This window comes from Equus quagga, chromosome 15 (assembly GCF_021613505.1).
Source record: "Equus quagga isolate Etosha38 chromosome 15, UCLA_HA_Equagga_1.0, whole genome shotgun sequence".
Taxonomy (NCBI): domain Eukaryota; kingdom Metazoa; phylum Chordata; class Mammalia; order Perissodactyla; family Equidae; genus Equus; species Equus quagga.
This window is the reverse complement of record NC_060281.1, coordinates 38,707,854-38,734,602: the sequence shown is the minus strand read 5'-3', so window position 1 is coordinate 38,734,602 and position 26,749 is coordinate 38,707,854. Positions and strand designations below refer to the sequence as shown.

The 26,749-nt window shown below is 39.1% G+C and overlaps 1 protein-coding gene across 1 annotated transcript; it reads right to left on the bottom strand.

Moving 5' to 3' along the window:
- Positions 1-2,897: 2,897 nt before the first annotated feature.
- Positions 2,898-26,176, bottom strand: ZNF322 (zinc finger protein 322). The gene is given in 4 exon segments (XM_046640630.1): positions 2,898-6,968; positions 6,971-7,229; positions 23,729-23,815; positions 24,635-26,176. Coding segments are annotated over 2 exon segments (1,302 nt in total). The 5' UTR covers positions 7,143-7,229; positions 23,729-23,815; positions 24,635-26,176; the 3' UTR covers positions 2,898-5,838.
- Positions 26,177-26,749: the final 573 nt, after the last annotated feature.

Genomic DNA, 26,749 nt, shown 5'->3' with positions numbered 1-26,749 from the left:
AAGTTAGAAAACATACATTTGGTGCTATCAGTAATGGAGAGCAATTTATTTAAGCCTGCAAAAAGCATTGGTAAAAGCAGGTAAACCTGCTGAACTGAGAAGGATGAAGAAAAAGAGGTGAAACAATTGAGATTATTGCCCAAATCAAAACAAATGAACAAATTTCTGGACTAGACTGGTTATAAGAAGAATGCAAATGAATAAGTGTGAGAGACGAAGAAAATATTATAGGGTCTGGTGACAGTGGGAGAGAAATGGAAGTCACAGACAGTTCTCAGCTCAGTAAAGGTGGTTCCATCAAACCCAACGGAACAAGTGGAACACAGAAGGGGCCAGAGAAAATGGAAATGAGTTGGATTTTACGTGGTTTGAGCTTTTAAAAGAAATGACTCATGAGGATTATTAAAAATTGAATAATTTTCAATTATTTAATTAAACTGAAAATTAAAACTGGCACTTCAGGGAGTGAGAGTTTGGAGTTTGTTTAGATTTGATTAGAAGATATACAATACACATAAAGGAATTTTCTGAGGATGAGAAAGCAGGTGATCAGAGCTTACACTTTATGAGATAGGGAAAAAAGGAGCCAACAGAGGAGTTGACAACAAATGTCAGGGAAACAGGGTAAAAATTAGTACTCAATTGTATTGCTAAGGACAAAATAAAAAGGGTAGGGGCAAGCAACTTAAGTGCCATGCTGGAGAGCACATCTTCCACTTGGTTCAAAGGTCACAGGTGATTTTTGAGAGAGCAGCTACATAGAAAATTGAGAGAAGCCAGATTGTAGCATGATAGGAAATGAACACAGAAATTGAAGCAGTATAGATTTTAAGCTGGTGAATTCTGGAAGGGGGAAAAAGAAAAACTAGCATATTAAGGGCAACCTAAACTTTAAAAATAAATAAAACAGAGAATGAAAGGGCTTCTATACATATTTGAAAACAAGAGGCTTCCATACATATTTATTCATTTTCAATGGAGGAAGTGAACCAAAAGAAACCTACGGAAGAGACAAACAGAGGTTCAAGAGGTTGTTCAGGAGAATGTGCTTGGCATGTTAAAGGAGTGAGGACATTCATTCCTTTGGGAGAAGAAAGGTAGGACAGACAAAGAGATTTGTTTTGAAGTGGTCAGGAGGGCTCTGCCTGCCAGAAATGTTTCTCCGTTGGTAGATGATCCTCTGGGGGGCTGCAGAGGGCTGGAGAATGAGGGCTGAGAGTGTGGGCTTGGGACATCAGCAAAGGAGCCAAGATAGTTACTGCAGCAGCAACTGCTCCATACAACTCCCTTATTGGTCCCCTGCCCAGTCAGAAACAACTGGTCTGGTTTAAACTGCCCAATGGTGAACCATAAGGCCCCACTGCCCCCCAACCAACTGCCCCCCACGTCTCCCAAAGCAACTCCAACTTCTTGCACCTGCAAAACCGAAGCTCCTCATTGAGAAGAGGCGCTGGATTCAATAAAGAGGAAGGTCCACTTTCAATTCCATACAAAAGGCTTCTCCTCATTTTCAGATATGTTAACACAACTTTCTGAACCAGGCAATTAAGACCAGGAGTCCTGGATAGAAGAGGTTTGCAGAGTATTTGAAAATGGGTACAAAAGATAAACAGGAGCTACTCCAAGGGAGTCGTCTCTTTTCCTCATTAGACTCTAACCATCAATTATTTGATGTATCAGTCACTACTGATAGTGGAACCCCTGTAACATATTGTACTTTTTAAGTTTCCTCTGCCAGATGGAAAAAGGATTCCCTCTGCAAACTTTAACTGCCTTCAACTTCCCTCATCCCTTTAAGTCCAAATGTCTGCTTAGGTAAAGTGAAGACACAAGCTAATGTTTTGGGTAGAAAACAAGAAAGCTTCAATTGCATTGCAAGTTTCTTTTCTCAACAAGTAATGTAAAGAACTACTTCAAGAAACACTACTGGCGTATGTGTTTACTGGGATGCACCTTTCCCTTTCTACTTCCCCAGAGACACTCGGGCACCACTTCTCTTCGTTACTTGTAGGGGACACGGCTAGTGTTTTTCCCAGAAATATTTCCCACCAGGGCCCACTTAAATGTTGGGACGTAGCATCACTAAGTGGGGGGAAAAAAGCATGTAGGCTGCAGGCCTTGTTCTAGCCACACCACTCTATATGAACGTCAGAAAACAAAACTTGAAATTCTACCATTTTCCCTTTCCCTTTTCATCCATCCAACTGTTACAACTCCCTCATTCATTCTCACAATGAAAGCCGCTTAAAACCCTGGGATCTATTCTGTTGGCAGAGCAAACGGATCTAAACTGGGGCAAATTTCCTAGCAGAAGGTAAACAGGTGCCACCATTTTTACACCACCTCCCTTGCCCTGCTCCAGCAAATGATAAGACAAGGTGGGAAGAGCTAGATTTGGAGCTGTATGTGGATTCCACTGGGAATTGCAAATTCAAAATTTTCCTCAATTTTGAGGATGTAGGTTATTCACGTGAGCAGATGGTTTTGTTGTTACTCAGTTTTAGCCCCAAATACGGTCAGTTGAAGCTATTACTCTTCCCTACGCTATTTATGTACTGCAGTGGGCAGGCTCCAAAACGATCCAATATCCACAGCAGAGACAATATTCCTTCCAGGTTTCCATTCACTCTCTGCCTTAGCATCAAAAACTCCTAGAATTCGAGCCATGGTCCAATGGCTATCGCTACCACCAGGGCTAAGAGTCACATGAATATCCACTTTATTTTTTTTTCAGCTTCACTGAGGTATAACTGACAAATTAAATTGTAAGATATTTAAAGTGTACATTGTGATGATCTCATATATGTATACATTATGAAAGGATTCCTGAATATCTGCTTTATTCTATTGTAAGTGTATGGGAAATGCTTTCTCTTAGGACAGTGGAGACAAAAATGGAGTTTTTCAGAACAAATGTTTATTTAAAGAATTAAGGGAAAACAAAAACATTAAAGCATAGGAATACATTGACTGATACAAGTTGTCTCGTTTGGTCTGAAATCCTGAAAAAGTTACTCCAACTACTTACCTGAGGTAGATTTAGGTTGGCACTGTTTCAAGAGAACCTCCATCCATCCCAGAAGTTACCTTCTAGTTTTGGTTACAGGCTCCCAAGTGGTCCTCTCCAACCTCAGGTTATGCTAGATGAATAATACCAACACCTTTTTCCCCACTGTTAAAAGCCCTCAGACCTGTTCCATACCCCCAAAGTTCTCTGAGGGATGGTCCATTCTTAATTTATTTAGAGACTAGAGACAATTACCAGTAAGATTAGTTGAAAGAAGGGTCAAGTCATTGCCCTGCCAATGATACCAACTCTGTCTCCTTCTCTGAGTTCTAATGACTAACAAGTAGCCATGAGGACTAATTTTCATCACCACTATGCCATACACCCAATACTATTTTAGTATTACAACCGTCAAACATACATGAGTGATAGGCATGATTTTTACCAAAGAGAAACAAATACATCTTGTATGTTTTATCACATGGGCTAACTGTCCATGGTATAAGAGCTATTTATGAAAATTACTAAAACACATCAGATCAAATAAACATCCAGGATCTGTTTTCTAAAAGAAAGAAGGAAAAAACACCCTAGAATCAGATTCCTTATTATCACTATGAGCTATATCCACTGACCCTAAGATTATCAAGCTCATCAATGAGTCATTAGGATCAAAGCTTAGAGCCATACGCAAGGTAGCAGCTGCCTACCTCCATGAGTTCAAATGCCAGCACTATGAAGTTCAGGGATTTGCTAAGACAAACCAGAGGACTCAGACCGGCAAGAAAATATTTACTCACCAGTCTAGAATCCCAGATACTGCAGGAATCTTAAGTATTTATATGAAATGTCTTTTAATCTGAGGGAAGAAAAGAACCTCAGAAGTGTCCATTTATAGATCCCTGGATTAATTATAGTATTTCTGGAGAATGTTAAAGATAATCATAATTATCCTGTTAAGCTGGAGATAAGTGCTTACCCTTAAACCTCTGATGAATCTGCCAACTACTTTTCCCTTCCAGTATTTAGAAGCCTACTTTCCAAGCCAAATGTATACTTTATATTGTGATGACTGCTATCCTTTCCCTGGGAATAAAAGTATCCTCTTTCCTTGGCAGAACTGAAATAAATGAAAGACATCATTATGGGGCTTCATTTGCTATAACAGCAGGTCAATGGAGTGAAAACACCAGCTTTGGAGTCAGGATACTCAAAATCAAAAAGTCTAGCTCCTCCATTAATAATGCATCATGTTGTTTTACTCTGTACCTACTCAGGCTTAAACCTTTCTTTCGGTCTACCCTTAACCATTGTGCAAGGAGCTGATGAGTATATCTTATCACTGAAAGAGACGTGATAAATAAAATCATAAAAATATGAATACTAGCAACATCTTAACTATTATCCTGGAATTTGCATTTCTGAGTTGAAAAGAAATGAATCTCTAAAGCTGAAATTTCAAATATCAGTGATCATCTGAAGATATTTTAGTGAAATGAAACTTTCGAGGGTATGCCTCAGCTCACACTTAAGTAAAAAGCTTAGTACTCTGCCTCTTTATGAGGCTGGCCCTCTAAAGGGGAAACTTTTGATCTAGGATAACTACTCCTTAGTTGCTTAGTTCTTTTCACTACCAGCAAAAGGTTCCCATGCTACTATCAACACACTAGTCCCCATTCTAGACAAGAAAAAAAAAATCAAAAGAGGCAAAGTCAATATACTCCTTTCCCCCAACAGTAACACATGCCACACCTTCTATTACAAGGTTGCAGTCCTTTCCTTTATTGTATTTCCAAATTTTAAAAAGTAAAAGTAAAGCACTCATTAAGTGGTTCAGATAAAAGAAAAGCATCTTTACCTGAGTTACCCATCAGGCCTACTCTGACCTGCTCTAGCTCCTCCCAGAACAAGCTTCTGGGTATCTAAAAAATTGTTTACATATATTGACTCCATTAAAAGTCATCTCTACCATATGGGTCAACTAACTATGAGAAAAGTTCTTCTCATACCTATTATATGTACACAGTCCACAATTAGATCTCTCACTAGAGCAAAATTCTCTTCAAAGTAGGTTCTTTGGGGCCCAATAAGGTAGAAGTTTTTAGCAAGGCTTTTCAGACTCAAGGTATTTATGGGGTTTTTCACTTCTGTGAGTTCCCTGGTGTACCACAAGAGCTGATCATTGACAGAAGCTTTTCTCATTCAGAGACTTTGAAAGGTCTTTCCTCAGATTGGGTTATTCTGGTACAAACCCAAGAAGGCTCTCCAACTAATGTTTTTGCCACATTCAAGATAAATAAACAAATTTTCACCAGTATGGCTTCTGTGATGGCTAAGAAAGTCATAGTTTTGTTAGAAGCTTTTTTCACACTTGCTGGAGTTTCTCCCCATTGTGGGCTTTCTGGCATCCAATGTGATGTGCATGTGTCTGAAGCAAGGTTGACACTGAGAGCATTTAAAAAGTTCCTCCAATGGGAATTCTCTCAGAATGAGGAGTGGTGAGCATTGCTAGAAAGCTCTTGACACTCACTGCATTTGCAAGGTTTCCCACCTGTATGAATCCTCTTGTGGGTGATCAGATATGAGCTCGGACTAAAGGTTTTCCAAAACTCAGGGCATTGTAAGGTTTCTCATTGGAGTAACTGATAAGGTGTTCTGTTAGAGCAGCTCTACGGGTACTCCACTTCTCAACTTCCTACCATTGCAGATTTTCTGGTCCCCACTGAAGTCTGAGCTCTGAGGAAAGTCTAAGATTTGCCTAGAGTTCTTCATCTCAATGAGTTCTCTGACATGCAAATGCACTTTTTATGGTATTGTAACTTCTTGTCTGATCAAGACATTTGTGAGGCTTCCGATGCATGGGGAGGGCTGAGCTCAAGACCTTTCTCACCCATGTTACAAATATATGGTTTTTCACCAATGTGGATTGTCTGATGTTGAAGGAGGGCTGAGCTCTGGTGGAAGCTCTTATCACATACACTATATTTATAATGCAGTTCCTCTGTTTGAGTTCTCATTTTCTGTTGGGCAACAAAGTCCATGCCTAGGAGGAAGCCACTCTCACAAGTAGACCACTGATGCGGTTTCTCCTCCATGTGAATTCTTTGATGCACAATAAGGTCTGAACTACAGTTGAAACTTTTCTCATATTCAAGGCATTTAAAAGTGTGAGTGTGAGTTGCCTGGTGCCTGATTAGGTTGGCACTCCGAGTAAAACTTCTCATACATTCCAAGCATTTATACGGCTTTTCACCTGTGTGGACTCTCTGGTGCACAATAAGGTCTGATTTCTGGCCAAAGCATTTCTCACAGGCACCACACTTATAGGGCTTCTCCCCAGTATGAACTCTTTTATGAACAATGAAGGCTGAACGGTGTCGGTAACTTTTCTCACACTTATTACATTTGTAGGGCCTTTCACCAGTATGAGTTCTCTGGTGGCTAATAAGATCGGATTTCCCACTAAAAGCTTTTTCACACTCCAGACACTTAAATGGTTTCTCACCTGTGTGAGTTCTTCGGTGTCTTATGAGGTTGGTACTTCGACTGAAGCATTTATCACACTCACTACATAGATATGGTTTCTCGCCCGTATGGCTTCGCTGGTGGACAAGCAGATCAGAGCTCTGACCAAAATTCTTGCCACAAATATCACAGGTATAGAATTTTTTACCTGCATGTGTTCTCTGGTGTCCTGAAAGGGCTAAGTGGTGCCAAAAGCTCTTCTCGCATTTGCTGCATTTATAAGGTTTCTCATAATTGTGGATCCTCTGGTGTGAAATAAGATCTGAGCTTTGGATGAAGGTTTTCTCACACATATCACATCTATAAGGTTTCTCCCCAGTGTGGGTTCTCTCACACATAATAAGAGCTAAGTTTTCACACAAGTTTTGCTCACGTTCAAGGCACTGGTATATCTGATCATCTATTTGAGTGATCTCATGCACACGAATAAAAATCGTTTTACCCTTCTGAGGGCGTACATGATATATTTTCCTTTTCTGAGTTCTCTGATTATATCTCTCTTCTGAAGTGTACATTTTCTATGGCTCTCTCCTAGGGAGTTTTCCACTGGTCTTCTTGACCCATCATTTTCTTCACAGTCATTTTCTTGATAAGAACTTGAAAGATACATCTGTTTCCAGCCTTTCGGTCATGAGCAGTTGGTCTCTACAAGTTTCCAGCATCATATACACTAATTCCTTACTTGGTATTTCCAACCCTGTGAGACAAAGGAGAAATATTATATTCCTATGACTAAGAAAAGAATGCTCAAAATTAAAATCACTGCAGAAAAGACAGAAATCTGCGTCAGAATCCATAAGTGCTCTAGGTTTTGCAGAGGCTGAAATCAGTTTTTCTCTTTGCTAACATAAAACTCATCAGCACAACAATGGGGAAAGTACCAGGAAGAACTGTTTCTTTTATGACCTTGGGTCATCTCAAAACCAGGGTTGTTGTTCTTCCCTTTGCTTCAGTTGAGTAATCAAGACAAGTCTAATAATTAGTATGCCTGCTCATGAAGAAAACAAACCAAAAGGGACTGTGAGTATCTATGCAGCCTTTTCTGTAGAAGAGTTTGAAAGGAAATGGTTAATGATCATTCAAATTCCCAGTGCACAGAGGGAGAAGAAAGGCTCGTATGACTAGCATCCTAGCTGTGTGATGATAGGCAAGTTACTTAACCACTCTCTACCTAGTTTCTTCTTCTGTAAAATGGATTAATAATAGAAATTACCTCACATGGTTGAGTTGAATAATAAGTTAATCACTATACATCTCATGGTAAGCAATCTGTGTTAGCTCTTATAAACACTGTTGTTATGATAAAGGAGCCTACAAGTCTGCTTTGATATGAGCACAAACCTTGTTCAAAAAGAAAAATCCTGACTGACTAAAGATAAAAACCTAGGCATCAAACCTAATTTTATGCCAGTCTTTTTCTCTGTACAGTGAAGAGATCCAGAAAAGTTTTTCTCCTATTTAGAGGGATGCACACATATTAAAATACCTAAGGATGGAGCATCTTAAAGAAGTAAGTCCTTACACACAGAAAGATCACATTTATATAATTCTCCTTTATAACACTGCTGAAAAGGGCCCTCTGATGAGGCTCCAAATGCTCCACTCCTGGGTAAAGGATACAGCCACATCTTCAAATGACTAGGAGATTAAACAGAGAGAGAGAGAGGAGAGAGACATCGAGGTCTTTCTACTCAAAACCTATTTTGCCTAAAGCAGTACCACTAGATGAGTTCAAGATGTCACGGCCAACAGGAAATACAGAAATATAGACTAATGCTAACAAAAAACATTGGGCTGATTTGAGAGAGAAGTACAGAGGGAATTATAAGCCATTACATTTATCAACTGCCAACAATATACTAAAGAAGAAACATGAGAAACAAAAGTGGCAAAACCACCATTTTCCATATCCTTCACACTTACTCTTCAATGAGCATTTCATGTTTAACCCTGTCCTCACATGTTAAAAATCCTCTGTCATCTAAGAAATAAAAGCTGATGACCTTGCTTCCTATTTCCCTGTGAAATTTAAGCCAAAAAAACAAAACAAAACACACACACACTCAAAACAAAAATATACAAAACCATTTCTACATGCTCCCACCACATCAACCTACTTCTTGCAAGTCTGGTCACATACTCCATCTTTCCTTGTTACCACAGATGACAAACTGCCTCTTCTCAATCTAAGGACAACCTGTCCCTTAGTGTACTGGATTCCACTCCCTTTCTCCACAAGAACATAACTCCAGCAATTCTATCCTCTCTCTCCTGCATTATCAATTTGTTCTTTTTTATTGGATCATACTAATTAGCAAACTGCTACCTCTCTCCTAAAACAAAAGCACAACCAACAAGAGAACTTCTCTCAACCACCTCACCCTCGAGCTACTATCTCACTTCTCTGTTCCTCTTTACAGCAAAATGTCTCAAAAAAATCAATCTGCTCATTGTCACCAATTCTTGTCTTCCAAGGTTTCTGGAACATACTCCAATCAAACACTTACCATCATGACTCCAGCAAACTGCTCCTATTAGAAACTTACTACGCCACCAAGAAACCTGACTCCTAGTTACCATGTTGCTGCCTCTCCCTGGCTGAAGTGCTCTTCCTGAAGATCTTCAAGGCTCCCTCCCTCACCTCATTCAAATCTTTGCTAAATTGTCATATTCTCAGTGAGGCCATGTCTGACCATCCTATTTTAAATTACGACACACTTCTATCCCAGCTCACTCACACATATAGCACTCCTCTTCTCCTTTCCTGTTTTATTTTTCTCTATAGAAGGTAAACTCCTAAAGGATGGAAATTTTTGTTCATTTCATTCGGTGCTGTGTCCCCAGCACCTAGGACAGTGCCTGGGACAGAGTAGGCAGTCAAAACTAGAACAGAAGTTCTTATTTGGCATCTGTGGCCTCCTAAATAACCTATGAAAGCTTTGAAATTGACTGCAAAGTGTTATTTGGTATACGTACGTTTTTCTGGGGAGAGAGTCCGCAGTTTATCAACTGTGATGTGTAGGACTGGAGCCTACATATTCACATGAAATGAAAACAGCATTGGAGCTCACTGAATATAGCACACTAGTACGTGTAATGAACCAGAACTCAAAACAAAACAGCTATACAAGAAGAATAGGCAATGGACACCTGAACTCAGAGGAAACATGAGTCAAAAGGATCTAGAAGACGTGGCACTAAAATGGATGACTTTCTACTTCTTCAATTTGCTTATCACTTTGCCCACTTTCATTTAATAATCTGCACACTTTCCATGTGTAAGACACAGAGACAGTCCCTGTAATAAAAAAAAGTTATTTATAAATATAAACAGAGATCCCATGGTTTCAAATGTCAACTCAAAAATGTTCTAAAATTTAGTTGTAGGGGATAGGAGAAAATTGAATGAGCAATAAGTAGTGTAGTTTCTTTAGAGTCGAGACATACAGATCAGCAAGAAATGTAGCATTGAAACTAACCAGGGACAGAAAGGGAGAAAAATGTGATGCAAGGCTAAGAGTAGTGAAGTCAAATAAACTTTGAGAAAGGGAAGGAGGTAAGCTAAACAAATAAGAGAGCATGTTTTTATGTTAAATACAATGATGTAAATCCAAGATTTCAAATATTCTATCATGTCACCATGACCTACTGAACTGTTCTAGAAATTATATTTTTTTGGTCCAAATTACACCTTTCAAGTGACTCTCATACTATCATAGAAGAACTCCTTACACTCCAACACCATTTCTCTCTGCTCATTTGATAATGGGTATCCTAGGAAATAAGTATACAAGGGTTCATCAAATGAACCCTTGCTACCCAATAAAATATCTTAAAAATCAGCATGTTTTCATCCCTATGTAGAGAATGAATACTATTCTATGTATTTACCAAGAGTTCACCTTGTTGATTCACGTAAGTGGGCCTCAGAGTTCCAAGGGATTGCCTGCAATGGCAGGTATCTGTAGAAAACACAGCTTTAACTAACCATGAACCATGAGCCTCTTCAGAAACGGTGATCAAGAAAACCACTAATAACAATATACAATGTATTCGGCACCAGAGTATACTTTGACTTTGTTGCTACCACCATCAACCTTCAAAGCCTAAAGTGTCACCAAGAACATCACTCCTATTTTTTCATACAGTAGCGTTTAGCCTAGTATCTGCTCTTGCCTTACGTCAAAGGATGTCAGCAAAAGACCTACACTGGAGCTGAACTCCAGATCTATTCCACTCATCACCTGCCTCCTATCAGTTCATGGCAAATCCATCCTTTTATTTCCTTAGGCCAAAACCTTGGCATCACCCCGCACTCTTCTCTCTCACATTCCACAATCAAACCATCACCAAATTCACTGGCTCCATTTTCAAAATCAAAATCCAACCACTTTTGCTGCTACCACCTCAGTCCTAACCACTCTCATTTCTCATTTGAATTACTGTAATAACTTTCTGACTGGTTTCCACCTGTTACGGGCTAAACTGGGTGCCCCCCCAAATTCATATAATGAAGCTCTAATCCCCATTACCTCAGAATGTGATTGTATTTGGAGATATGGCCTTTAAAAAGCAAAGTTAAAATGAAGACTTAGAGTGGGCCCTAATCCAATCTGACTGATATCCTTACAAGAGGAGATTATGACACAGAGACACTACGAAAGTATGTGCACAGAGAGATGACAGTATGAGGACACAGATAGAAGGTAGTCATCTGCAAGCCAAGGAGAGAGAGCTCAGAAGAAACCAAACCTGACACTTTGCTCCTGGACTTCTAGCTTTGAGAACTGTGAGAAAATAAATTTGCCGTTTAAGCCACCCGGTCTGTGGTATGTTGTCATGGTAGCCCTAGTCAACTAATCTACCATCCTTCTACCACTACCCTCCCCACATTCTAATTCTCAATGCTGTGGCCAGTGAAATCCTGTTACAACAGCAGCCAGATCATGTTCTTCTTCTGTTCCCTTCAATGGCTTTCTCTTCATTCGGTCCTCACAATAGCCCAAGAGGCCAACATGAGCTGCCTTGCCAACCTCTACCACTGCCTCTCTGACGTCCTCTCTTACTCTTCTTCTCTGCATATTCCAATCCTGCCACAAAGGCTTCTGAGCTGTTCCTCATCCAGACACAACCCCCTTGGGGCCTTTGCCCTTCCTTTCTTGTGTTTATAGCTTTCTCCTTCTAGGCATGTGCACAATTCTCTCTTAATTCCTTTGATTATTTTCTCAGATACTTCTACTATTTTTCTCAGGGGGGCATTTCCTCACCACCCTATGTAAAACTATGAACTGCCCCTATGCCCCAGCATTCCCTAACCCCCTTTTCTGCTTTATTTTTTTCCACCGCACTTATCACCTCAAACATACTACATAATTCACTTATTTTTTATTCTCTATTGCTAGAATATGGCGAGGATATTTGTCTGTTTTGTTTACTGCTCTTTGCTTAGTATGCAGGGCAGTGCCAGGCACACAGTTGGTGCTTAATGAACATCTGCTGAGTGCATGAATGAATCCTGATTGAAATTCTACTTGTGTCCTTATCTGATAAAGGAAAAAGGACTGAATGCCACAGGGGATGGGAGCTACTCTGATGAGATGCAGTCTAGGAGAGAGAAGGTACATTTCAAAAGATTGAAGAAACTGTAGCTTATCTAGAATCTAGATGGAAGAAAAACAGCATTTACTTCCTGGTCCTAAGAATTTGATTTCTCAAGGAAGATGACATTCTATAAAACACAGGACAAGAAAAGGATAAAGAATCATAAACGAGAAGATTTAGCACTAGATCATTTCACTCAAAGAACTTGAAAATGGGTAAACCTTGCCTCCTTAAAACGAGTAGATGGGTTGTCTTATACAATCCCTTAACTTCAATTCTGAAGAGAATAATCATAGTCCTCAGCCAACCTATATGATTTGTTGGAGAAAAAAGATGATAATCTAAACCATCCAAACAATCTACCTTGTTTCCTATGCTTCTTTGGGATCATAACATTGAAGGAAAGGGCCCCTAACACTAAACTTCAGTGGTATACTGAAACACTAAGACATCACCTTCCCTGCAGGAACTCAGGCCACCCTCATCTAAAGGACAACAGGGATGACACAGTATACTTGAGACTATAACAAAACCATCACCTTACTATCAGCACTGAAGGCATGCAATCATCACAACTTTGGTTATTCAAAATTTACAACAGCCTACATGGACTTTTATTTCAGTCATAAACAATTCAGGAGGCAGTCAATTATGGGCAGAAAAAGTTAGAGAGCCCAGAATTATCCTTTGATTTCTTCCCTCAGCAGCTTTAACCTGCCTTATTCCAGATGACTGAGACTTTCATTCCCTCAAGAACCTTTCTGCTACTGAGGATCAGAAGCAAAAACGGAACTACTCAGATCTAGACAACACATGGGACATACAGCTGAGGCTCTCTATGACACTTAGTCCACAGCTGCCAGTATTAAGATGTTCATGGTTTCATGGTTCTAGTTCCAGGTAAGATGGAGTAAACACATGCCACCCTTGTTCTCCCACTGAATACAATATGAAATCTGGACAGAATGGACAGCCCACCTACTTGAGGACTCTGAAAAGTTAAAAGCATGCAGATCAAGGAAGACCAAAATTTAAAGCACAACCTACCTAGCAGTGAGTTTACTATTTTTTTGGCTGCTTCAGTATCCCTTGGCCTGAACTTAATGCAGGCTGAAACACAGAAGTCTGGAAAACTATAAAACATAATTTGACTGGGATGTTTCAGCAAACTTATGTGCTTCCATGCCACGATTTAAAATTGACTATTCAGTGGACAGGAAACTGACTTAAATATGGAAAAAGAAAGAACAAAATATATCTGGAAGAAGAAATAATGGTAAGAAAACAAAGTTAGAGAGAAGATAATGGTGGCTGCAGAAATCCAAACCTCCCAACACATCCTTTAAAAGCAATAAGAACACGGGAAAAAACAAATGCACTACACAAAACCCAGATCCTCACCAAGTCCTATCTAGCTAGCTCTCATAATCTAGCTGCAAGTTATCAATGAGAGCAAGGGCAACCTGGGAAGGTGGGGTGAAGGCAGGAGGACAGCTAGCAGTGGGTAAAATCAATCTAAAATTCACTGCTGGAAAGGGAAACCCCACTGTAAGTACAAAAAAACTTAAAAGATTTCTGATCAGAATAGCACACAGGGAAGAGACTTAGTGTGCACACAGGGCTTGAAGAGGCAGTCCTGGAAAGTCAATTCTTTAGGAAGAAAGAGACTAAAAAGGAAGGCAGAGGACCGTTTTGGACCGCACGGTGAAGGAGAAAAGGAATAAGGAGAAATTTAAGGTCTTTCAAGATGAAGGAAAATTTTTAAAATGTACCATCTATCTCCAATCTCCTAAAAACGCCTTCTAGTTTAAAAAAAAATTAGCACAATAGCAAAAGTGGTAAAGTGCAGCTGAATTAGCAAGCTTGTTAAACATTTTATGTTCTAATAAAATAGAAATAATTCAACTAAAAATTTGGAGGAGAAGAAAGAGGGGAAGAACAAAGTAAAATAACCTCACTGATTATTGCGTGAATGGCAGGCAGGAGTTAAAGAACACTATTAAAAACTGGGAAACCAGATGATTAAAGGCTAAATAAGATAATGGGACTAAATGCATTAAAAAATCTAAATATAAGGCTAGCCATTATAACAAAAATCAAACATTCTAAAAAAATTTAATGAAAGAGCAATGAAAACACATTATGTAGAAAAAAACAAGACAAATATAATGTAAATAATATGAGAGTGTTGAGATCAAACATATCAATTATTTTAACTAATGTGAATGAATTTTTACTCACCTATTAAAAGACATTTTTACTGCGACTCACAAAGCGAGACCAAACTACATGCTAAACACAAGAGGCACTTAGAGTGATTGAGAAAGGCTAAAAATACAGGGATGGAAAAATGGCAAATGGAAACGAAAGTAGGGCTCGTATTCCAGTTATCAGGCAAAGTAAAGTTCAAGCCAAAAAGCATTAAATATGATAAAGGACACTTTTTAATTTTGAAAGCCATAATTACAATAAAGCTTATAATAGCTATGATTATCTGTGTACCAAATTACACAGCAGTCACCTTTATAAAGCAAAAACTATAACAGATAGCAAGAAATATAGATAAAAACATTAATAATGACAAAACAACATATTACCGTCAGTAAAAGGACTTACAAAGAGGACCAAAATTAAGTAATGATGCAGAAAGCCTAAATAATCTAATTAGTAAGTAAATGTTATGGATATCTATTGATCCTTACACCCTAAATAATAGGGAATAAACTTTCTCCTCAAGCACACATGAATCAGGCACAAAAATCTGTCATATATTAGGTCATAAAGAAAGCATCACTAAATTCCATAAAGCGACATAAGCAAAACTCTGCAGTAAGACTAGAAATTTATAAAAATATCAAATTAACAAACACCCCTCCCACATGGGGAAAAAATAAACAGTTCAAACAACTTTTCAGTGAATGGGGAAATGAAAAATTAACAGAATTTCTAAATATTGATAACTGAAAGTATTACATATTAAAATCTATCGAATAAATTTAAAGCAGTGATCAAAGGAATATTTATAGTCAAATACTTTTTTATGAATAAAAAAATGAACAAACTAAATTCCGATCAAAAAGCTAAGAAAAAAGTAAATCAAAAGAAATAAGAAAAAATAAACATACAAGTGGAAATCAATGAACTAAAGAGAAAAACAATAAACCTAATTATAAGTCAAAATACTACCTATCTTGAAAACCTTAAAGAGACAGATAAACTACTGGCTAACTTAATGAAGAAAAAAGGAAGAAAGCACACATTTACAAAATCAGAAAAGATAAGGAATAAACACCAAAACAGAAAAGCCCACATACACATAGACCACTCTGCAGACTTGTACACAGATAACCTATGAAATAGACTGTTTCCTTGGGAAACACAATTTACCAAAGTCGACCTCATTAGAGGCAGAAAGATTTAAAACAACAATATGCACAAAATAAATAGAGAAAGTTAATAACGAACTATCTCACAAAAAAGCACTAGGCCCTAGATTGTTTCATAAATGAATTCTAAAAAACTTACACAGACCGAATAAACTCAATGCTTCATAAATGTTTCCTAGAGCACTAAAAATGAAGAAAAACGAATTCTTTTGTGAAAAAAGTTTAACATTGATAACTAAACCAGATGAAGAGAGTATAAAAAAATTTTATAGGGGCCGGCCCGGTGGCGTTCAGCGGTTACGTTTGCATGTTCTGCTTCACCGGTTCGAATCCCGGGTGAGGACATGGCACTGCTTGTCAAGCTATGCTGTGGCAGGCGTCCCACATATAAGTAGAGGAAGATGGGCATGGATGTTAGCTCAGGGCCAGTCTTCCTCGGCAAAAAAAAGGAGGACTGGTGACAGCTAGGGCTAATCTTCCTCAAAAAATTAAATAAATAAATAAATAAACAAACAAACAAAACTTTACAGCCCAATATCAGTATCAATGTGAAAACTACTAACAAATATCCAACACCATAACAGAAAGTAATATTCAAGTAATGCAAGATTGGTTCAATATTAGGAAATACATTAACATAATACTGCATCTATGGAGAAAAATCATATGATGATCTCCATGGATGCTGAAAGAACTCACAGCAAAAATCAACATCCATTCCTGATGAAAATACTCAAGAAAGTAGGAATTAGTGGATATTCTTTTTAACATGATAAAATATACATTCCTTAATCCTACAGCCAGTACCTAAGTGAGAAAAACTAGAGTCATTTCCACTAAGATCAGGAACAAGTCAAGAATTACCACTATCTCGTCTCTTATTAAACACTGACCTGGAAGTATTAGCTAATGCAATTGAAAAGGAGAAATCAATTAGAGGTATAATAATTGAAAAGAGGTAAAATTATCTGTTTGGAGATATATAAAAGTATAACTAGAAAATCCTAGAGAGAACCAATGCTAAAACTTAAATAGTAAAGGAATTCAGTAAGGTAGGAGGATATGAAATTCACACACAGAAATGAATAGGCTTTTTCTATACACAAATAACCAATTAGAGTGTACAATGATAGAGATACTCCTTTTACAAGAACAAAAAATATAAGATACTTAGAAATAAATTAAATAATAATTATTTAAAATGAAGAAAAGGAAAAAGTTCAAACACTGCTGAAAGATCCAAAAGTATACTTGAACCAATGGAAGGATGTCTTTTGTTCTTAGACAGAATGACTCAGTATCATAACGATGCCAGTTCCTCCTAAGAAGATTCATGAATTACTGTACTCGAAATTAAAACAGATTCTTCATGGAACGAGACCAGAAGTCGGCAAACTATGGCCCACAAGCCAATTCTGGCCTGCAGATTGTTATTATAAAGTTTCACTGAAACAAGGTCACACTTATTCACTAATGTATTCCATGGTTTCTTTCATATAAGTCGGAGTTGAATAGCTGTAACAGAGAGCATATGACCGCCAAAGCCTAAAATATATACTTTCCGGCCCTATACAGAAAATTCAACAATGCCTGAGCTGTAGTTATTATTCAAGTTCACTTGGAAAAACCAAGACGCAAGCATAGCCTGTAAACAACGAAAAGCAAGATTGAGGGGTGGGTGACTAACCCTATGAGACATTAAAATATACTATAAAACCTCTAATATTAAAATAATGCAGTTCTGGTACATGAATACATAAAAATACAAGTGGAATACAGTGGGAAATCCAGAAACAGACACAAATATATATAGAAATTTAGTGTACGCTAAAGATGACACCTCAAATCGCCAGGGGAAAAAACAGACTTTTTAATAAATGATGTAGAATATCAGGGTAGTAATATGAAAACTGATAGAATTTGATTTATACCCAACACCAAATACCAAAATCAACTCCAAATCGATTAGGGATCTGAATTTACAAACTGAAACCATACACGTACTGGAAGAAAACACAGGTGAACTCTGCTCTAACTACAGTGTACGGAAAGGTTTCCTGCCTATGACACAAGACTGATCATTTAATTAAAAATAAAAACATTTTGCATGTAAAAAAAAAAAAAAACAACAAAGTCAAAAGCCAAAGGACAAACTGAGAGAAAATATTTGTAACATATATTTGAGACAAAGGAATAATATACCTGTTATATAAAGATCTCTTAAAAATTGAGGTAAACAGGCTGGCTCGGTGGCGCAGTGGTTAAGTTCGCACATTCTGCTTCGGCAGCCCAGGGTTCACTGGTTCGGATCCTGGGTGCGGACATGGCACCACTTGGCGAGCCATGCTGTGGTAGGTGTCCCACATATAAAGTAGAGGAAGATGGGTACGATGTTAGCTCAGGGCCAGGCTTCCTCAGCAAAAAGAGGAGGACTGGCAGTAGTTATCTCAGGGCCAATCTTCCTCAAAAATACAAAAAAGAAAGAATGAACCCTATAGTAGTTTATGGACTTTGGATGATAACGATGTCTCAGCATAGGCTCATTGATTGTAACAAATGTACCACTCTGATGCAGTATGTTGAAAGTTAAGGAGGCTGGAGGAAGGGTAGTAGGGGGTATACAGCAACTCTCTGTACTCTCCGCTCAATTTTGCTGTAAACCTAAAAGTACTCTAAAAAAATCTATTAAAAAAATGAAATCATAAAAAAATGTACATGAAATATTGTTTCTCACCAATCAAAATGGAATACATTAAAAAGTATGACAACACATTTTGCTGTCAAGGTTGTAGGCAATGCTGGAGGGAGGGAATGGAAACTGGCACAAGCCTTCTGGAGGGGTATTTGGCAATATCTAATAAAACCAGATATGCATTTACATCTGACTCAGCAATCCCATTTCTAGAAACTGACTCTAAAGATACATCTCCAACAATATGAAGATACACATGCATAAAGTTATTCACTGTAGCAATGTTTGTAATTTGAAAACATTTAAAACAACTTAAATGCTCATATATAGGAAAACAGCTGAAGAAAGTTGGTATATCCACATATGATGGAGTACTACGCAGCTGTAAAAGAGAACAAAGAAAATCTTTATGAATTGATGTGGAGTGATTTCCAGGATAAATTACAAATTTTAAAAAGCAACGGTATAAAAAAAAAGTCCTACATTTTGTGTAAGAATGAAGTAGAACTAAAAACTATACATGTATCTATTCATTTGGCCAAAAAGAAATTCAGAAAAGATAAAGAAGAAACTATTGAGTTTGGTTATTATCACAAGGTAGGTGAAAATGGGATCAAAATGACAGGAAAATGGAATTGGCGGAGGGTGGAGGCAGAGAGAGTCACAATTCTCTGAGTATACATTTTTGTAACACACATATTTACTTGTACATTTTTTTTTGAGGAAGATTAGCCCCGAGCTGACATCTGCTGCCAACCCTCCTCTTTTTGCTGAGGAAGCCTGGCCCTGAGCCAACATCCATGCCCATCTTCCTCTACTTTATATGTGGGTCGCCTGCCACAGCATGGCGTGCCAAGCAGTGTGCCATGTCTGCACCCGGAATCCGAACCGGCAAACCCCGGTGCAAACTTAACCGCTGCGCCACCAGGCCGGTCCCCAGTTTTACTTTTAGAGCTGCTATATTTCATGTATTCTATAAACTAACTAACTAAACAGACAAAATGGGGGAGGAAAACACTAAAATGGAATACAAAGAAAAACAAATGAGTCTGTGTTTCAAAAGAATAACACAACCACTCAGAAGGGGAAAAAAATAACTCAAATAACTCTTTAACACACTATTAGGACTACACAAACTCAAGCTAAAAATAAAAAGTACTAGGAACAATTACTGAACTTTAATGGTGGTAAAGATACACTACTTAATGTATATCCTAGGACTGAACAATTAAGTAAACATAGTATGGGTAATGGCACCCAGATTCCTCACTGTCAGAGAAGGGAGTTACAAACATTAGCAGAGGGAAAGGACAGATGGAACTCAGTACTGTTTAACTGGAATCAGAAGTATCAGTATGAGGTCAAGGTTTTAAATTATATATAGAAAAAACAGAAATGGTGTACATGTGAAGGTGTGTGTTTATTTTTTTCTAGTAATGTCTGCTGAGAGGTCACAGAAACAATGATTTCCTGATAGTAATGAGCAGACGAAGCACTCAGTCTTGGTTTCCAAACACCCTTCTCCACTGAAAGGAATCAGGGTCCTTGGAGAAACGGCTGATTCCAGGGACTACAAACAAGATGAGGCTGGACGATCTTGTTGTGCCAGAAAATAAGGAAGTGCCCCCAAAGTGGTGACAATAGGCCAAACGAACCCAGGAGCCAGGCTGAAGGGGCTACCACTGAACAAATCTGGAAGAAATAGAACATCAAAATAAATGATAGTAATAAGCCAGTAACACAACAAGACTCCAGGAAATCCATACTCATTTTAAAAAAAGTGAATAAAGAGGAAGAAGGGAAAGTTTTTTCTTAACTGAAAAAGCCAACAATTAAATGTAGAAGAAATGAAAGAATTTAAAAAATCACCATGTCCAATCGAAAGAAGAGTATTAATTGCTTCAGGCAAAAAATCTAGAGGGTAAAAAGTTTTGTGAGAATCAGGATATTTACACAATCTGAAAATATCTACCCAGTAGATATTGAAGAAATACAAAGACGAACAGAGTAACTTCACAGTATAGAAACCCGGAACACATCACCATAACCAAGTGATCAAAGTGAACATCACCAGTAACAAGACATCTAATTTGCCTCCTAAAATGATGCAAAGACAAGAAGAAAACATCACTTCTGTGCTATCTTCCCAAAAATGTATACCCTGAATCTAATCATAAGGAAACGTCAGACAAACACAAATTGAGGGAAATTCTACTTAATAAGTGGCCTAAACTCTTTTTTTAAGAAAATGTCAAGGTCATGAAAGACAAAGTCTGAGGATATGTTCGACAATAAAGAAGACATGACAGGGGCTGGCCCCGTGGCCGAGTGGTTAAGTTCGCGCGCTCCGCTGCAGGCGGCCCAGTGTTTCGTTGGTTCGAATCCTGGGTGCGGACATGGCACTGCTCATCAAGCCACGCTGAGGCAGTGTCCCACATGCCACAACTAGAAGGACCCACAACGAAGAATATACAACTATGTACTGGGGGGCTTTGGGGAGAAAAAGGAAAAATAAAATCTTTAAAAAAAAAAAAAAAGACATGACAAGTAAATGAAATGAGTGATGGTGGATTAGATCTTGGACAACACAAAAGCTTTTTTTTGCTTTTCTTAAAAAAGACATTAGTGGAACAATTGGCTAAATTTGAATAAGGTCTGGAAATTAGATAACAGTATTATATACATGTTAATTTCTTGAGTTTGATAATTGTAACAGTAATGTAAGAGAACAGCCTTGTTTTTAGGAATAAACTATTGGTGTTTAGGACACGCTTTCTCAAATAGAGTTCTGAAAATGATTTGACTAATTATTTTTCAATTCTCCCAAGGATGACATGTAGTTAGTAGCATTGTACATGCACGGGAGAGACGTTAATTCACTATACACCTTAGGACTTTAGGGCTTAATTCTCCCATAGTTTAAGAAGAGATATTATGTATATAACTTACTCTCAAAAGGTTCAGAAAAAAAATGCACATATATGTGTGTGTGTATAGAGAGACAAGTAAACAGAATCATAAAGCAAACACAATGCTAACATTTAGGGAATACAGGTGAAGAGTATATAGGCAATCTTGTACTATTTGCAACTTTTTTGAAAGTCTGAAATTATTTCAAAATTAAAAGGTATTTTACTTTGGGGGCTGGCTTGGTGGTGTAGGGGTTAAGTCTGCACACTCCACTTTGATGACCCGGAGTTTGCAGGTTCAGATCCTGGGCGCAGACCTATGCACCACTTATCAAGCCATGCTGTGGTGGTGTCCCACATACAAAGTGGAGGAGGATTGGCACAGATGTTAGCTCAGTGACAATCTTCCTCACCAAAGAAAAAAAAAAAGGTATTTTACTTTGTTTTTTAAAGAACATGGCAGCTGAGAGTTAGTATATTGCACTAGTTTAAACTGAATGTTTAAGCACTAAAATCAGATTTTGGTTCAAATTGCCACTCTGCTCCTTTGTAGCTGTGAGAATTTGGGAAGTTGACTTCCTTCAGCTTCAATTTCCCCTTTGATAAAATAGGTAAGATATTATTACATGCCTCAAGGAGTTGTTATGAGAACTGCGACACTGTTAGTAAAAGACTCTACTCAAACGCTGGGTTTCAACAGATGCTCCATAAATGGTAAGTAGGTTCTACTACTTTCGTAATTCCAACTGTGCATGCACAAAACCCCTAACATTTATTGAGTCCATCCTCTATACTTGCCTCTTGTGGAAAGCCTTGTTCAAAATACATTTAAAATAATTAAATAAATAATAAATAATAACATAACTCAGCCAGTTAATGGTTTATAAGAAGATCTTGAAAAACCAGAAAAATATTTATAGGGAATTAGGAGGAAAAGGAAGAATTCAGAATCACAATTAAGTAAAGATATGCAGGCATACAGACAAATAGCTAGTATAAGATAGTGGGCTTATGGGAGTTTTGTCTTTTAAAACATGTATTACTGTTAAGATCAAAAGGAGAAAAGAACGGAAATAAAGGATTCTGAGCTTGGTCATAGCCCAGCAAATGAATCAGAGTATTCCCTAAAGCTATCAGCCCAAGGATTCATATTTTCCTTAAATATCCAATAAACTGTGGGGCATCAAGAAGAAAAAAATTTTAAAATACGGAAATCATTTTCTTATTCATATCTAAGTCTTTTAGATGTCAGTACCTAGAAAAGAAAACAGTCTGGCTGTCAAAACTTAAGGTACACCAAGACACTTTCCTAGTTCAAAACACTGTAATTGTTTCCTATTACACTCAGAATAAAACCCAAAGTTTTCACTGCTCTACATAACGTTGCACATCCAGCTGTCTTCAGCTTCACAAGCCTCCTCAGAACCTTTGCAAGTTCCTTCTGCCTAGAATGCTCTTCCCCCAGGTGGCTTGCTGTTTTATTTAAGTCTCTGACTGACAATTACTTCCTCAAGAAGAGACACTTTCTATTTTATCTAAAACAGCTGCCTCCCCTTACCCTGCTTTATTTCTCTCTACAGCACTCATCATCGTCTGTGTAGTCTATATTTTACATTCGTTCATTTGTTTCTCTCTCCTACTAGAATATAACTTCCATTAGGGTCAGGATTCAGCCTTTTGTTCACTGCAATATCCCTAGCATCTAGAATACATTTGTTGAATGAATAAAAAACATAAAGGAATAAATACTAGAGCGCAAAAAGGGCCATCATCATCCTTGGAGCCCCAGTAGAATGTTAACAGGCTAGGCTAGTAGCTCTGGCTGATCCATTTGGCAGATTCAAATAAATCCTTCAAGTCTTAGCTTCAGAGTACCTCCCCTAAGAGGTTTCTCTTACTTCATCCTAGAAAAATCTGGTTCTGTCTTCCATGTCTAAGGTTAGAGTGCAGAGAATAGGCAGACAGGCAATAAAAGTCCAAGCAGGCAGGATGAATATAGAACTTCAAAGCTCAAGGTTATCCTTACAGTTAAAAGATATATGGGACAAGCAGACAAAGTCAATAAAGCATTATCTAAAAAAATACATAATGCTTACTGTATCAGGCCTTAGGTATGGATTATCTCATTTATTTTCCATTGATTACATGGATTGCCTCACTTAATCTTCCCAAGAACTCTGTAAAGTACGTATTAATACCAATGTTTGCACCTTACAGATAGAAAACCATACGCTTAGGGCAGTTAAATAATTACCCAAGAACTCACAGCTAATAAGTAGCAAGGCCATGATTTAAATCTCCACCCTCTGACTCCAGAGTCAGCATAAGCATTGGGCATACTGTCTTTTTTGGGCTGCGAATCAATCAAGAAGCAATTCCTACAAGCCTACTGCGAATATGTATGTTGGAAAGGAGTAGAAGCTACACTTAAATGGGTAGGATAGGACCAAATTTTATCACTCTGCTATCTGAAGAGCTAACAAAGGGACATTCGCTTTTTCCAGGTATCTTCTGACATTCCTCTTTGGCCTCCCCCAGTGCTCCTCTCCAACCCCCTCCAAAATCCACCACATTTATACAGAAACAAACAGCCTGGTATCCCACTTACCGTAACAACAAAGACTCAAAACTGTCTTCCTTTGGGTCCACAAGGTCTCTAGTCCATAATATTCATAACATTCAATTCTTCCTTCTCCTAGAGGAAAAACCAATAATATAGAAATTTACAATTTTTGTGAAGTTTATAACTTTTCTGGAGCTGGACATCTAAATATTAGTCCCATTTACTCCCCAGTCTGGTCAGCATCCTTCAACCATATCTTACCTCTTCCCACCGTTGCTTACATTTTGTTTCTCCTGCCAGAAGTACCTGCCACTGGAGCAATCAGTTCCTTCCCAAGAAGCTCTAGACAGAATATCAAGAATCCTTCTGGGTGATGACTAACTTTAACTTCATAATAAAGCCCTGAGTCCTGTTTCCTTTAATTTTTATCCTTCTGCTAATTGTTTTTTGTTTGTTATTATTTCAACTTCTAAGGTCAAGGAGCCCATTCTTCTAACACTCTAAACCCCAAGATGTAGTTGATAGGCGTATACAATAAAAAGTTATATATAATGGAGGTTTCCCAAAATGGTTATGGAATAATTACACAAACCATATCCCTCTGCACATAGATACGACTGCAACATAACTAATCTCTGCATTAAAGTGCAGGGGGGACTCCATTCAACGTCCTTGGGTTTTCTTTCCCAATATGAAAGACCTAGATCGCTTAGAAAAGTGCCTGGCAGTGTTTACTACTATTGGAACGACGATATGAAGCCCTCTTCTTCCAACTTTTCATTGACCGCCTTTCAGTCTGCCGTCAGCGGGTCTCAGACCCCAATCGGTCGCGAGGAACAGAGGCTGCTCCTACCAAGCTGAGGCCGCGGGGGTCTCCAGTCCCGCCGCGCCCCTCCCCGCGTCCCCGGTCCCGCAGGCCAGGCCCCTCCCAGGCCCGGCGGCCGTGCTTACCCCGGCAGCCCCCGGCGCCGCCCCTCCGCCAGGGACGGCACTTCCGGTTACTCTCCGGACACTCGGATTTGGGTTTCCCGGCGGCCGCAGGCTCCACGGCGCTGGACCTGAGGGCCTACCTTCGGGAAAAGAAGGAAAGCAAACCTGGGGAGCCAAGGAGAGCCAGGAGCAGCTCCCTTTGCGCAGTTCGGCGAGGGGAGTCGGGCCCAGGCCGCCCAGCGGGCGCTTTAAGGCCCGATAGGGCCGGCTACGCGAGCCCTTTCAGCCTGGCTGGGAAGCGGCCGGCGCAGCCCCGCCCCCGCGAGTCACATGACCACCCCCGCTTAGCGACTAGGGCGCTCCACTCCCCCCCCCCCTCGCGTCTGGGCCAATAGACGCCGAGTCTCTAGAACGGGGCGGGGCCCTGGGGCGCCTGCGCTCCGGGGCCTTTGGCGTTTCGGGGCGGAGCCGGCGAAGGCATAGAGGGCCTTTCGGACGCTACGGAGGGCGCTGGGTTAAGGGAACCCTCCACTGCGGCTTGTCTAAGAAGAAACTGCTCAGTTCGTATTGCAGTTTCCAACTTCTCTTTTCTTTCCTTGAGGCTGTTGAAAGGGGACTCGAGCCAGGAGTAGCGTGACAGAGATGGATGCTGGCGACTCTGAGGAAGACGCCCCGAAGGATCTGGAAGAGATGGAGGATCCCAAAGCACAGCGGAAGCGCTCAGTCACCGAAGATGTGGCCAGCGAGATGGATGAAAAAGGGGGTAGTGGTGGCGTTGCGTGGGTGGAGACAACTGCAGCGAAGGATGGGACTACTCTGACAGGAGGGGGTTCTCCAGGCCTTTCTAATTATGTCTCTGGCCTGGAATCAACCAAGAGTAATCACCTGTGTTTAGGGTGGAGCAGAAATGCGATTTCCTTCAGAGTGAAATAGGTATATATATGTTTTCCCTGCTCAGTCGTTCAATGAAAAAAAGTTTTTTTTAAAAGCCTTCAGATGTTAAAGGGGAAGAATAAGTACGAGGAATGTGGAGGACTAAAGGCTGGGCAGCGTGATCAAGGACTTGCCCCATGAGCAAAGTACTGGGGTTAGGGAGCAGTGAGAGCGTCATCAGGATCTTAACAAGTCACGTGTTCGAGGTTAACTAATCATGTTCCTAATTCTGGAGTTCTTCCCCACAGCAGCTGCAGCTTCGTTTCATGTTTGCTTTTAATGAAAACTTCTAAGTAAGGTCAAAATGTTCTATCCAGAATCTTAATATTTTAAATAATTTTTAATTACTTTTGAGTACTTGATATGTTCCAGGCACTGTTCTCATCGCTTTGCGTGTATTATCTCATTAACCTGTAATAAGAATTCTATGAGATGTGTTATTATTTTTATCTTAGGAGAAAACTGATGCCCAGAGACATTAAATAACTTGCCCAAGTAACTGGTGAAGCTGAAATATGAATGGTCTGATATCAGAGCTTGTGCATGCAATCACTATTTATATGGCCACTAGTGGTGAGTGTATTGTGGAAAAATACTGGAATAAAGATGAAGTGAACTGGGTTCTGATCCTTGCACTGCACATAAGAAAATCCCAGTAAGCATTGAACTCTTTGTCTTTTCTCTCAAGAGACATTGGCCCAAGCATAGTGCTCATTTTATTCATTATTTCATTCACTTGCCGAGTGCTTATTGAGCACTTCCAATTCACCTGAGGCTTTGCTGGGTATTAGGAAATTAAAGGCTGGTGAAAACTCAGTCCTTTTCCTCTAATGGCTCACAGCTAGCATGGAGACAGCAGGTGTCATAAGTGGTGTGATAGAGGTAAAGTTACATAAGGTAGTCTGGAAGGATAGAGAAGGAGCACTTAGTTAAGACTTTGAGAAGGGATCAGAAATTACTCCCATTAGGAGGTGGGGCATGAGATGAGTCTTGAAGGAATAAAAGCAAAGAATTGAAGATGGGACAGGAATGAAAGATGGGAAAAGTCAGAGATATTTGAAAGTGATTTCAATTAATGGACTTTATCCTTTGGGAAATGGGAAGCCATTCATGGAATAGCTCAATTATCTCCAAATGTAATATCTTTAGAAAGATGATTTTATTTTAGTTTTAAGTAGAGAGAAAAGCAAAATTGGAAGGCTG